The 13,993-nt window shown below is 39.7% G+C and overlaps 1 protein-coding gene across 1 annotated transcript in view; it reads right to left on the bottom strand.

Annotated features, from left to right (window-relative positions):
* LOC132833745 (katanin p60 ATPase-containing subunit A1-like) overlaps window positions 1-13,993 on the bottom strand; it is a 47,137-nt gene that overhangs the window by 29,362 nt on the left and 3,782 nt on the right. Inside the window, exon 2 of the mRNA XM_060852276.1 lies at window positions 1,263-1,436. Coding sequence (XP_060708259.1) covers window positions 1,263-1,430 — 168 coding nt within the window. The 5' untranslated portion in view covers window positions 1,431-1,436. The remainder of the gene's footprint in view (window positions 1-1,262; window positions 1,437-13,993) is intronic.

Raw genomic sequence — 13,993 nt, 5'->3', positions numbered from 1 at the left:
TCAGCATTTCACAGCAGTAACCTACTTAATGGACAGTGTCATTTTTCTGCTACTATCTTTCCTGTACTGCAGACATTTAGCTTCAGCAAATTTACAATGGCTCAGGTCTTCCAATCAGAATTGAAAATATTGGAAACCCTATTTCCCGTCCTAATCAGATCAAAAATACGCCTACCTTGGAGCTCTCTGTGCAAATGTTTAGGAGAGGCATCCACTCAAGGCCAGGAATCTACACAGTCAGCAGCGAAGTGGATCAGTGTTGAAACCATGTTCCTCTTTCATGACAATTTCTATTGTCTGAGGATATAAATATTCTGAAGCCACGTACTTGGGTACTGAGAGGAGTTAACTAACTAGGTTAAGTGAGGGTAGGTGAAAGCAATAAGGTGGCACAAGGACAGAGTTGAGGCTCCAGGAAAGTGGGTGTGCCTGTGTGTCTGACAGAGAATTCAGTTTAGCGAGAGTGGAGGAAATACAATCTCAGACAAGGAGGTTCACATGGGCTGTTGTTGGGTTGAATACACTCAGGGTAGAGTCAGTGGTGGCAATGGGGTTCAGCTTTATAATTATGCAGGAATTCAAGCAGATTTTAACAGTTTGACATTTCTTGGATATCTATTAAACTAAATCAGTCAGAACTCTCCAAAGTCTCCAATTCTAACGAAAACATTAAGGCATTTTCAGATGTTGGATAAAGGTACCACGGAAGTTTCAACAACCAGGGCAATTTCCGGGGATTCAGCTGCACCAAACCTCTATATGGTCTCAATACACTGTTGGAGCACCTATATTCTCAGTGGAAGACCTGAACCAAATATAGTTTAACGTATTTTAGTGCACGGTGGTTAGGGATCATGCGCTTAAAAATGAGAACGGAGTGCGTTTGGGGCAGAAAAATCAAATCACAATTATAATGCAAATAACTCTGTGGAGAATGCATGACAAGCAATCATGCAGCAATAGGAACTTGGAGACGATTTTGTACTTGACCAAAGACAGTAGATCTGCTGTAATATTGAAATCATAAGTGATAACAAATGCACAAATTCATTTGAGAAGAACAAGAAATTAAGGATCAGCTTAACTGTTAATGCAAAATTTCCCTGGAGATGGATAAGAATTTTCAACTCAATGGTTATACTTTGTTGATGTCAAATATTAACAGTTTCCAACTAAAATGTGGCAAATGTGAGCACAGAATCAGAAATTATTCCATCCAGCACAAGTTGTGCAACATAAGTATAAATAATAGAGGTTCTAACCTGGTTCCACTTCTGCTTGTACGAAGGATCTCTGACTGAAGACAAGTATTTTTGAATTTGTTCAATTACTCCTTGATAGTACACTAATGCAGAATCATAATTTCCCAATAAGGCATATTCTCTTCCCAACTTCACATTTTCACTGATCTCATGGAGACTCATTTTCATTGCATTCTATGGGAAAAAAACACAAACTGTTTAAAACTTCAGGAAACCACCAACTTTTACAGGAGCATGGAGTATATTTACAAGTTCTATCCTAAAGTAATTTCACTATTTTAAATTAAAAAGTGGATTTCCTATTGCTACTCATCCAGAAAAACATTTTTCCTACAACACTTAATCAAAATTGAAATTCTAGTATACAAGTACTACTGCATTATTCCTCTGAACTAAGTCACACTAAGGTTTCTATCAACTAAAACTAAGCAGACAATAATGATCCTCAGATAGCACTCGATTACCGGGCTAACATTCTTACCTCAATTATTTACACCAGAAACAGAGGTTAATTTGTATTCGTTACTGGTGTGACTATATCTGGGCCTGGATATTCTTAGAACATAGAACAGCACAGGAACAGGCCCTTTGTCCCACAAAGTGATGTCAAAATTAACTTAACCTTCTGCTTGCTCATATCCCCCCATTTCTTGCATATTCATATTCTTATCTAAAAGTCCCTTAAACACTCCCATCATAACTGCCTCCACGAATGCAGCAACATACTTAAGACTCCTACCACTGTAAAAAAATGCCCCTCACATCTCCTTTGAATTTTCCCCTTCTCACCTTAAATGCATGCCCCCTCGCATTAGCCATTTCAATTCTGGGCAGAAAGATTCTGATTGTCAACCCTAAATATGCATCTCATAATTTTATAGACTTTTATCAAGTCTCCCCTCAGCCTCCTCAACTCCAGAGCAAACAACCCAAGTTTTTCTAGTCTCCCCTGCTAGGTATATGCTCTAATCCAGGAGTCATCTTGGTAAACCTCTTCTGTACTTTCTCCAACGCCTCCACATCTTTCCGTGAATGTGATAACCAGAACTGAACACAATATTCTGAGTGTGGCCTAACCAAATTCTTATAAAGCTGCAAAATAACATCTCGACTCTTATAAACAACTTCCCTGACCAAGAAAGGCAAGCATGCCATACGCATTCTTTATCACTCAAGCTACTTGTGTGGCCACTTCTAGGAAGCTTTAGACATGAACCCAAAGATCCCTTTGTACATTAGTATTGTTCAGGGTCCTGCCATTAACTGTATACATATCCTGAACATTTGATCTCCCGGAGTGTAGCACCTCATGCTTACCCAGGTTAAAGGACAGCATGGTGGCTCAGGGGTTAGCACTGCAGCCTCACAGCACCAGGATCCCAGATTCGATTCCAGCCTTGGGTGACTGTCTGTGTGGAGTTTGCACATGCTCCCTGTGTCTGCATGGATTTCCTCCGGGTGCTCCAGTTTCCTCCCACAGTCCAAAGATGTGCAGGTCAGGTGAATTGGCCATGCTAAATTCCCCATAGTGTTAGGTGCATTAGTCAGAGGGAAATGGGTCTGGGTGAGTAACTCTTCGGAGAGTCAGTGTGGACTGCTTGGGCTGAAGAGCCTGTTTCCACACTGTAGAGAATCTAATCTAATCTAAACCCCATCGGCCATTTCATTGTTCCCACATCTGAAACTGATTATAATCAGTTTGACAACCTTTTACACTATCCACAACTCCTCCAATTTTTGTGTCTGCAAGCTTACTAAACCACTCATCTCCATTTTCACCCAAATCATTCATATGTCATAAATAGAGGTCCCAGGTACAGATCCTTGCGCAACATCTGTGATATTAAAGAGTTAACTTGTTCTGCGGACCTGCAGGAAATTGGATGCCCCGAGGCTAGAGTGGGATGCCTCTGACTGAGATAGATTTTAAGAAATTACATCATCTCCTATTATTCAGAGCCATTTACATTGTTATCTCCTACTATTTACATTTTCATATCTTATTCAGGAATCAATAAGAACATTATAGGTGGAACTTTGACTACTCCACTATAGTTACAAAAAATACAACTCACATCAGATCTGGCCAGTAAAGGATGATTTGCATTACATTATTTCTGGAGATGGTGTGGTCACTGCATAGTGTCTAAAATGGCATGTGACTATGAGGAAGTGACTGGGGTCGTCCTGTAACCATTACTGACTGTGATGTAAAGATTTTGTATAAAGGAAGGACTGTTTTCTTTGTTCAGGGAGAGCTTCGCAACCATGGCAAAAGGTGTTCAGGGTTTCTCCCAAGCTTGTCCTGTACTGTGCTTCATAAAATTTTGGTTGTTCACAGAAGTTGACATGTTGCAGTTGCATCAAATATGTAAGAATCTCAGGAATCACACCAGTAGTCACAGACCTCCAGAAAGAAAAACACTTTCACCACTGTCCTCTACCTTCTATGGAAAGGCAATTCTGAATCCAAGCAGCCAAGTCACTGTGGATCACATCCATCTTAATATTCAGGATGAGCCTACCTTGAGGAACCTTGTCAAAAGCCTTAGTAAAATCATAATACAACACCCTCTGCTCTACCCTCATCCATCACCTTCAGCATCCCCTTGGAAAATTCAACTGAGTAAGACATGGCCTCCTTATGCAGGGCCGTGCTGATTGTCCCGATTAGTGCATGTTTTTCCAAAATGTACGTAAATTCTATCCCTAAGAATTCTCGTCAACAGCTTCCCAACCAACCAATGAGATTCACCAATCTATAGTTTCCTGGATTATCCCTATTTCCCATCCTGAGCAAGGGAACAACATTAGCAATTCATCAGTCCTCCAGGACTCATCCAGTGGCTAGCATGGATACAAAGACCTTGGTCAGGCTCCAGCAATCTCTCTTGTCTCTTGCAATAACCTGGGGTAGATACCATTGGGCCCTGCGGATGTATCCACCTCACTGCTCTTCAAAAGACCCAACACCATTTCTTCTTGATCTCAAAATGCCCTCACGCATTAGCATGCCCCACACTAATCTCACTTTCTTCTATATCCTTCTCCGCGGTGAATACTGATGCAAAGTACTCATTTAGGATCTTGCCCGCATCCTCTGGCTCCAAGCACAAGATGCCTCTTTTATCCTTATCCTCTCCGTAGTTATCCTCTTGACTTTAATGTATGTATAGAATATCTTGGGATTCTGTTTAACACTACTTGCCAAGGTCATTTCACAGACTCTTCTGCTCTCATGATTCCCTGCTTGAGTTCTTTCTCGCTTTACGTTCCTCACATGCCCCATTTGATTATAACTTCTTAAACTTTACCTATGCTTCTTTTTTGCCTTTCTTGACAAGAGCATTTGGTGTCCATTAGCAAACACCATTTTCCATAACAGATGGTTACCGCAGGGTGTGGAATCCATCATTTTCCCCACCAGTGACATCTTGATTTGATCCTGTAGATGTCTTTTAAGTTATATTACCTTATGTTGCCTTTTTATTTAATTTTGATTTGCATAAATTTATTTTTTGGTTTTGAGAAAGTGTACTCAGATGTGTGTACATTTAGTTTTCCTAAAAGAATATTTAAATTATATAGAGTAAACCAGTATTAGGGGGATTGTTTAGAGTGATGTTTGTGATAAGAAGTAGGTAGAAACTAAAATGCTTAGACAGACTGTGTGCACTTCACAAACAAACTTGGAGGTCCTTTAACAGGGAGGGCATTGTCAACGTCAGACTGAAAATTTCCACAATCCTATATCAGATAGCAACATCAACTCCATGGACATAAGTGCTGCTGTTAAACCTTCCACTGGAAAGGAAAGGTGATCTACCAACAGTTTTCCCTCAGCTGTCGCGCCCAGGAATGTGCTCCTCACTGAGGTCACATGTCAATTGGAGAATTGATAGCTCATGTGGTTCCACTACAGTTCTTTGTTCTGGACAGCAACCCTCAAGGTTGCTGTATTCTTAGAAGTATTCTTATTCTAAAAGTTCAAGTTGTGAAATTTTTTCTTTGACCAAAAAAGTGATCCCACAAGTTGTAATTCTCCAGACAGGAGGAAGTGCAACAGTACTTTTTAGGCTAGCTTTTCCGGTCCCCTCCTTAATCATAGTGAGCAGGGTTATCTTGCAGAGATCTGCTGAGTAACAGATGCTATTGTCCAAAGACACTGTTCCAACACAGATATCCAACCACATTCATGCATCTATTACCAGTGTACAGAACAACCCTCAGTTATCCACAAATGAATTATCTGAATTTTAAATTATCTGAACAAGATCTCAAGGTCCCGTAAAAATGTTACATCAAATCGGTGGAGGATATATCTGGCAAGACCCTTTGTTCCTGAATTGTGAATGTATATTCCTAGTAGTTGATTCTCCATGCTGTGAACGTGCATTCATGAAACTACCATTCAATGTCTCTGACTTTCAGTTCTCTCCAACTTTCGCACTCACGAAAGTGAAATGTCTGTGCAAGCCACTAGGTGGCACGTTTGTCAGCAAACCATTGCAAGCTGCACTCGTTTTGGGAATTGCTTTATCTTTTGCAATTCTCACTCAAACAGGAAGGAACTTATCAAAACACATTATATTTTACTTTCAGAAGAGGTTATTGATTCCACTTTACTGTGCTTTTGAATTTGTTTACCTCAGAGTTGCACACTATTTGCAATGATGCATGACTGAGTGGATAACACCGTGATTTTATTTGTAAAATAACAATTTTTTAAGCGAAATAGAGTGTTATCGATTGAATGAAATAAAAACTCCTTAAACTTTTTTTTTACATAATTATGTTCAGTATGGCTTCCTTTGTTTACAATCAGATCAGTTATCCAAACAAAATAGTTCCCACCCGTCTCGGTAAAATAATCAAGGTTGTTCTATGCATATTTTTGACTTTGCCAATTGTTATAAATTATGTGGTTCACTAAAGTCCTTTAAGGAAGAATATCTGCCATCCTTACCTGGTCTGACCTACATGTGACTCTAGACCCACGATCATGCAATTGACTCTTAACTAGGGAATTAGGGATGGATAATAATTTTTTTCCTTTAAACAAATATTTTCTTAAAAATTAGCACAAATTCAGAACTGTGGAGAGGACAGCCAATTTTCAAGAACGCATAGGCTGGTGTAATGGACAAATGGCAGATGAAATTTAATGATGATGTTATACATTTTTGGTTAGAAGAATCAACAAAGGCAATATAAAAGATAATCTTCCAAAGAGGTGCATGAAAAGAGGAATCTGGGGCTGTTTTTTCTCAGATGTTATTACACACATCTGGAATAGGTGGGACTTGAATCTGGCCATCCTGGTCCAGGGGTAGAGACATTGTCATTGCGCCAATACAGGACCTTATATGTGCACTCATTGAAAGTGGCATAGCAAATTGAAAAACTGATTAAAAAAGAATTAAGATCCTGGGATTAACAGATATAGCGTACACAAGAAAATTACAGGGACTGAGCAGGAAACACTGGTTTGACTTCAATTAGAGCAGTGTGTCCGATTAGCATCACACTTTTGGTAGGATGTCGTGTCTGCATAGTCTTAACAGACCAGAGGGACTTCTCTCATTAGAGGGAGGCAAGTGGTGGTGCTGAGGGTCACCAAAATTCAGACGAGGAAAGAGGTTGTGGAGGAGAGTGCTTCATGGTAACCTCAAGGTGGTGAAGGGAATTAAACTCATGCTGTTGGCATCACATTCTTTGTAAATCAATAATCCAGCCGACTGAGCTAAAGTGATTCCCCTGGAAGGATGCAAAGAGGTTGTGAAGAGCGTCTAGCTAAGATTCATGACAGCGGTTTCAGGGATGAGAGATCTGTTTTGTAGATACTGTACATTGAAAAGCTCTTAAAGAGAAAAGATTGAGAATAGATACATCAGCTTATGCCTTCTTGAAAAGGTTTGTTCAATATATTGTTTCAGTTGCATGACACTATAATCTTTTGCTATAAATTCTGTGTATGATCCTGCTTCACAGCCATCTGAGCAGCACTTCGAAAGCTAGTACTTTCAAATAAACCTGTTGGACTATAACCTTGTGTTGTGATTTTTTTTTACTTGTTGAAAATTGACTGTCCTCCCCACAGTTCACAATTATAGCGTTAACTTTTAAGAAAGTATTTGTTCAATTAGATCATATCAGATTTGTTCAATTCCATTTACAGTTGTAAGTATTTTAACTTTTAAGAACATTTTGCTAATTTTGACACAAAATGACAGTATTCAACATCCTGGGTCTATGCTAGTGTTTTGCAAAAGTAGCTCAACTAGTCCCACCATTTCACCTTTACTCCATCAAGCCCATGCCATACTTTGATCCATATTCCTCATGATCTCATTCTTAAGCAGTTAATATAATTCCATGGGAGAACTTAAAATTTTTGCATAAAGTGCTTCCTGATTTCACACTTAACATGGCCTTGTTCTAATGCTGAGACATAATGTTAGTTTGCTTGGGAATTTCTTAAAAGGAATTTATTTTTACAATCCAATCAAATCCTTTTTATCAATTCAAACCTGAGTTAAAAACCATACAACTAAATCCACTTCAAGTTTATGCAACTTTTCACTGGTCCTTGTTGTAGAGAAAGGCCTCCACATTGCCTTTTACCTCATTAATCCCTCTCCAACTTTCATCATTCTAAGAGAATATTCTTTGTAATCCCATTTATGTCTTACCGTAAAGCGATTTTTGTTTATATTTCAATATACGTTAAAAGCAAACCAAGTACAAAGTTGCTACTGTTATAAACATGATATTTCATTGTGCATTACAGGATATAAAATGCTTTTAGTTATAAGACAATCTACGCCTGACTCACCTTAAGCATTAATAGTTACTCATTATAAACAGTATATCAACATTGCAGGACCATACATCATTACTGATTGACAACCATTAAAGAATCAAGAAAAAAGACCAGTTGCAACACTAGTTCCTTTTCATGTCAAAGCAAGATTAACTTTGCAAATTATGAAGCTTTCTGAACACATAACCAGACAGCCTGAGCTCATAGTAACTACTATTGAACCTTACTGCCTTATAAAACGACAGATCCACCTCAGAGAACACATGCTGTTTATAGGACAATATAATGTAATGTTAGTACTTTCAAAGAAATCTGCTAGCACCATAATGTCAAAAGAACTTGCATTTGTAGAATGCATGCTATGTCTTCAGGAACTTGACCAATCCATGTTTGAACAGTTGTGAGGGGAAACATGGCAGCAAATGTGTACATTTCAAAGCTACACGAATGGCAATAAGAACATTAGCATGTAATGAATTAAATATGGCCCAATACTCCCTAGACATTTTTCAAATAGTGTCATGGGATCTTTCACATTCTCCTGCAAAGGTTTTTAAAGCTTTGTTTGCAACTGAAATCTCTCAAACATTTTAGTATTCCATCAGTACTCAACTGAAAATCAGGCCTTACAACATTTTTACTTGAAGAATCTTTCGAAATTAGTTGTTAATGTGAAAACTACTGGGGCCTTGCAATGGAAAATGAAATTTTTATTCAAATATTTGCCATATTGACAACTCTCTGGTATATTTATTAGATATAGATTATGCAAAGATGACAGTTAATACATCAGAAAAAATTACAAATGAAAGTAGACATAATTCTGAATTACTGTGTTGTTAAAATATGTCTAACAATTTTGTCAGTAAAGTCATCATTAAAATTTAACATGTATAATTAAGATAATTCTTTTGACACTTTATTTGCATTATAAACTAAGTTTTAATAACACATTCAGATAATTTAGCATCTCAGTTATTTAAGAGACTGAATGATCACAACTATAAAACTTGTTTCTCGAACCACACACAATACCTCTAATCATGGTGCAGCCAAATAAACTGAACAGCTTTATTGATAGGAGAAAGTGAGGACTGCAGATGCTGGAGATCAGAGCTGAAAAATGTGTTGCTGGAAAAATGCAGCAGGTCAGGCAGCATCCAAGGAGCAGGAGAATCAACGTTTCAGGCATAAGCCCTTCTTCAGGAATGAGGAAGGTGTGCCAAGCAGGCTAAGATAAAAGGTAGGGAGGAGGGACTTGGGGGAAGAGGCGTTGGGAATGCGATAGGTGGAGGGAGGTTAAGGTGAGGGTGATAGGCCGGAGAGGGGGGTGGGGGCAGAGAGGTTGGGAAGAAGATTGCAGGTCAAGAAGACGGTGCTGAGTCCGAGGGTTGGGACTGAGATAAGGTGGGAGGAGAGGAAATGAGGAACTACTTGCGGAACATTTCAGAGAACACCTCTGGGACACCCGCACCAACCAACCCAACTGCCCTGTGGCTGAACACTTTAACTCCCCCTCCCACTCTGCCAAGGGCATGCAGGTCCTTAGCCTCCTCCATCGTCAGACCATGGCAACACGACTCCTGGAGGAAGGGCGCCTCATCTTCCACCGAGGAACCCTCCAACCACAAGGGATGAATGCAGATTTCTCCAGCTTCCTCATTTCCCCTCCCCCCACCTTATCTCAGTCCCAACCCTGGGACTCAGCACTGCCTTCTTGACCTACAATCTTCTTCCCAACCTCTCTGCACCCATTCCTCTCCGGCCTGTCACCCTCACCTTAACCTCCTTCCACCTATCGCATTCCCAACTCCCCTCCCTCAAGTCCTTCCTCCCTACCTTTTATCTTAGCACACCTTCCTCATTCCTGAAGAAGGGCTTATGCCCAAAATGTCGATTCTCCTGCTCCTTGGATGCTGCCTGACCTGCTGTGCTTTTCCAGCAACACATTTTTCAGCTTTATTGATAGCATGAATCTTAGAGAGAATTGTAAGGGATAAGATTTATGAACATCTGGATAGGAATAATGTGATCAAGGATAGTCAGCATGGTTTTGTGAAGGGCAGATCGTGCCTCACAAACCTTATTGAGTTCTTTGAGAAGGTGACTAAGGAGGTGGATGAGGGTAAAGCAGTAGATGTGGTGTATATGGATTTTAGCAAGGTGTTCGATAAGGTACCCCATGGTAGGCTAATGCAAAAACTACGGAGGTATGGCATTGAGGGTGCATTAGAGGTTTGGATTAGGAATTGGCTGGCTGGAAGGAGACAGAGGGTAGTAGTTGATGGACTAGGTTCATCTTGGAGTGCAGTTACTAGCGGTGTACCACAGGGATCTGTTTTGGGACCGTTGCTGTTTGTCATCTTTATAAATGATCTAGAGGAGGGGCTTGAAAGCTGGGTAAGCAAGTTTGCGGATGACACAAAGGTCGGTGGAGTTGTGGACAGTGAAGAAGGATGTGGCAGGTTACAGTGGGATATAGATAGATTGCAGAGCTGGGCAGAAAGGTGGCAGATGGAATTCAATGTAGCTAAGTGTGAAGTCATTCACTTTGGTAGGAGTAACAAAAAGATGGATTACTGGGCTAATGGTAGGCTACTTGGTAGTGTGGATGAGCAGAGGGATCTTGGTGTCCATGTACACAGATCTCTGAAAGTTGCCACCCAGGTAAATAGTGCTGTGAGGAAGGCATATGGTGTACTGGGCTTTATTGGTAGAGGAATTGAGTTCCGGAGTCCTGAGGTCATGTTGCAGTTGTATAAGACTCTGGTGCGGCCTCATCTGGAGTATTGTGTGCAGTTTTGGTTGCCATACTATAGGAAGGATGTGGAGGCATTGGAACGAGTGCAGAGGAGGTTTACCAGGATGTTGCCTGGCATGGTAGGAAGATCGTATGAGGAAAGGCTGAGGCACTTGGGCCTGTTCTCATTGGAGAAAAGAAGGTTTAGGGGAGATTTGATAGAGGTGTATAAGATGATTAGGGGTTTAGATAGGGTAGACACTGAGAACCTTTTACCGCTAATGGAGTCAGCTGTTACTAGGGGATACAGCTTTAAATTAAGGGGTGGTAGGTATAGGACAGATGTTAGGGGTAGATTCTTTACGCAGCGGGTTGAGAGTTCATGGAATGCCCTGCCAGTAGCAGTGGTGAACTCTCCCTCTTTATGGTCATTTAAGCAGGCATTGGATAGGCATATGGAAGTTATTGGGCTAGTGTAGGTTAGGTAGGATTTGGTCGGCGCAACATCGAGGGCCGAAGGGCCTGTACTGCGCTGTATTTTTCTATGTTCTATGATAATATTTGCATGAAAGTAGCTATTTGAAAATACCATAAAATACAACATAGTCAACCTTTTGTCCTCATAATAAATCACAGCTCTCACCTTTTCTTTAGAAAAAAATCAAGTAAAGAAAAGATTTTTCTGTCAGTGTGATCCAACTGAAAAAGGAGCCAAAAATGAAATAAAGAGCTTTAGAGCTATAGGTCAAGTGCTTGAAAATGGGATTTGTGTAGTCAGATCTTTGTTGATTGGTATAGATGCTATGGACTGAATGGCCTCCATCTGTGTTGTAAACGTCTAGGAGTTGTATATGGCTCCAGAGCAATGGGTTGCAGACCCCTGCCCAGAATACATGTTCAAGTCTTCAGAATGTGGCTTCAGCTTGTTTTGCTGACTAGTGTTTGCTATTGGAAAGCTAAGCTGGTACAGAAAATCAATGTGCTAGTGAATCACATTTTTTTCACATTACTACACAGCGATTTTCAAACTTGGATCCATAAAAAAAGTGAAAATTGTTTTCTAGACTGGGCCAACACTCTAAGTGGGTGACTGCAGGATAAGAATAAATGAATCAGCCATGGCCTGAGATGGACTTGGTGTGAGTAAAGAGGCAGTAACAGAATACAGCCACTATACTTGCAGAGCAGAGTTGACAAGGTGTTTCCCTCATAGGACAGTGGGGTTGGAGGAGCACGGAGAATGACAACGTCAGCTGGTAGATTAAAGCTCTAGGTGAGATCAGCTTTGCTTCGGAGGGTTTCTTTAAAAAAACTTTAAATATTATATACCTCAAGAAGAACTAAAATATAGGTTTACTTAGGACCCAAGTGGAATGATAGGAGTGTCATTGTCAAACATCACACAGAGGATAGACAAGACTGCAGTGAGATTCAGACATATGAATCTCGCTGATATCCATAGTAAATACAGTATTGTACCTGCTTTCTTAAATACATCACAATATCTTTCATATTGTTAATAACATAATATTATCACGTACCTGAGGGATCCACAATTATTAATCCAATTAATAACTGACTTATGAAGTAAAGATGTTTAAGAACCTCCAACCTTTGCCATAACATGACTATTGGATCAGTCACAATCTTACTCAATGTCAGAACAGACTAAGAGTTAAATGGTTCATTTCTATTCCTTAAATGTACAATATGCTGTTTTATGCAAATTCCTTGCAACTGATTTACTTATTTGTAAATTTCTTTCTTTTGTTTTCAACTACCAACATATTAGGCCATGGCAGGAATTTGTTAAACATGTTATTTTACTTCCTTTTCTCAGATTTATTAACAAGTCAGGATCCACGTTGCATGCACTCATCTTTACCCTTGCCTTTCCCAGGTTTTTAAAATTTAATTTGAGAACCAAGACATTTTGGGAAGTCTAATAAGGACATGCACAATAAATAATAGGTCCATCCCTAGGGCGTACTGGGGAACAAAGGGACCTTTGTGTACAAGTGCATAGATCTCTAAAGGTGTCAGTACAGGTTGACAGGGTGATGGAGGCAACATACACAATGCTTGCCTTTATTAGCCACAGCACAGAATATGGTATCAAGGAACTCTAAACGATTGGTTAGAGATGAAATATTGTGTGCTGTTCTAGTCACCATACTAATGGAAGGACATGATTGTTTAGGAGATGGTGCACAGGAGATTCACCAGGATATTGCATGGGATGAAAAGTTTCAGTTATGAGGAGAGACTGGAAGGCTGGGTTTGTTTTACTTGGTGCAGAGGAAGCTGAGGGAGGAGCATCTGATTGTTTATACCTCTCATTATGTTATTTCCCACAGAATAGATTGGGAGAATCTCTTCCCCAAGGCAGACATGTCAAAGGCCAAAGAGCACAGGTTTAACATGAGAAGCAAGTGGTTTAAAGGAGCTATGACAAAATGTTTTCACCCAAAGGATGGTAAGATATATGGAACATGCTGCCTGAGGTGATGGTGGAGGCAATACACTCGGAACATTTAAGAAACACTTGAATGAGTATCAAAAATGTGAGGGTATAATAGGCTATGGGCCAAGTGCAGGTAAATTGGATTTACATAGTTTAGTTAGCACAGACATGGTGGGGTGAAAGGCCTACTTCTATGGCTATGACATCCCATTGATTTAGCCTCATGTAATTTCTCCACCAGCAGCTGTTTGGTATACAGAACAACCTCAATTATCCGAACAAGGTGGGAGTGGAGTATTTTGTTCAGATAACTTGATTGCTGATCATAAACAAAGGAAGCCGTACTGAACATAATTATGTTTAAAAAAAAGCGTGGTTACAGAATTTTAATTTCATTCAATTGATAAAATGCGTACAAACACTGGATATGGCTTAAAAATTCATGATATTTTACAAATAAAATCACTTCATGTAAATAAAATTCATTGAGGTGGAGGTTGGTTATTATTTTTTGAAGAAAATATTCAGGACAGGTATTATCTGTCTTAAACATTTGATAGATTAAAAACATTTCATAAGTTACAATAATAATTGCCATCTGTATTAACAAAAATAGTTTACTCGAAGGATGTTGCTGATGGTAGCCGAGATTATTGATATCTGTCAGCGCGTTAAAGCTAATTTATGCAAGAGATTAGTGCAGT

The sequence above is a fragment of the Hemiscyllium ocellatum genome, chromosome 3 (genome assembly GCF_020745735.1).
Source record: "Hemiscyllium ocellatum isolate sHemOce1 chromosome 3, sHemOce1.pat.X.cur, whole genome shotgun sequence".
Taxonomy (NCBI): Eukaryota; Metazoa; Chordata; class Chondrichthyes; order Orectolobiformes; family Hemiscylliidae; genus Hemiscyllium; species Hemiscyllium ocellatum.
Note: the sequence above shows the minus strand (reverse complement) of the source record. Positions and strands in the feature narration are given on the sequence as shown.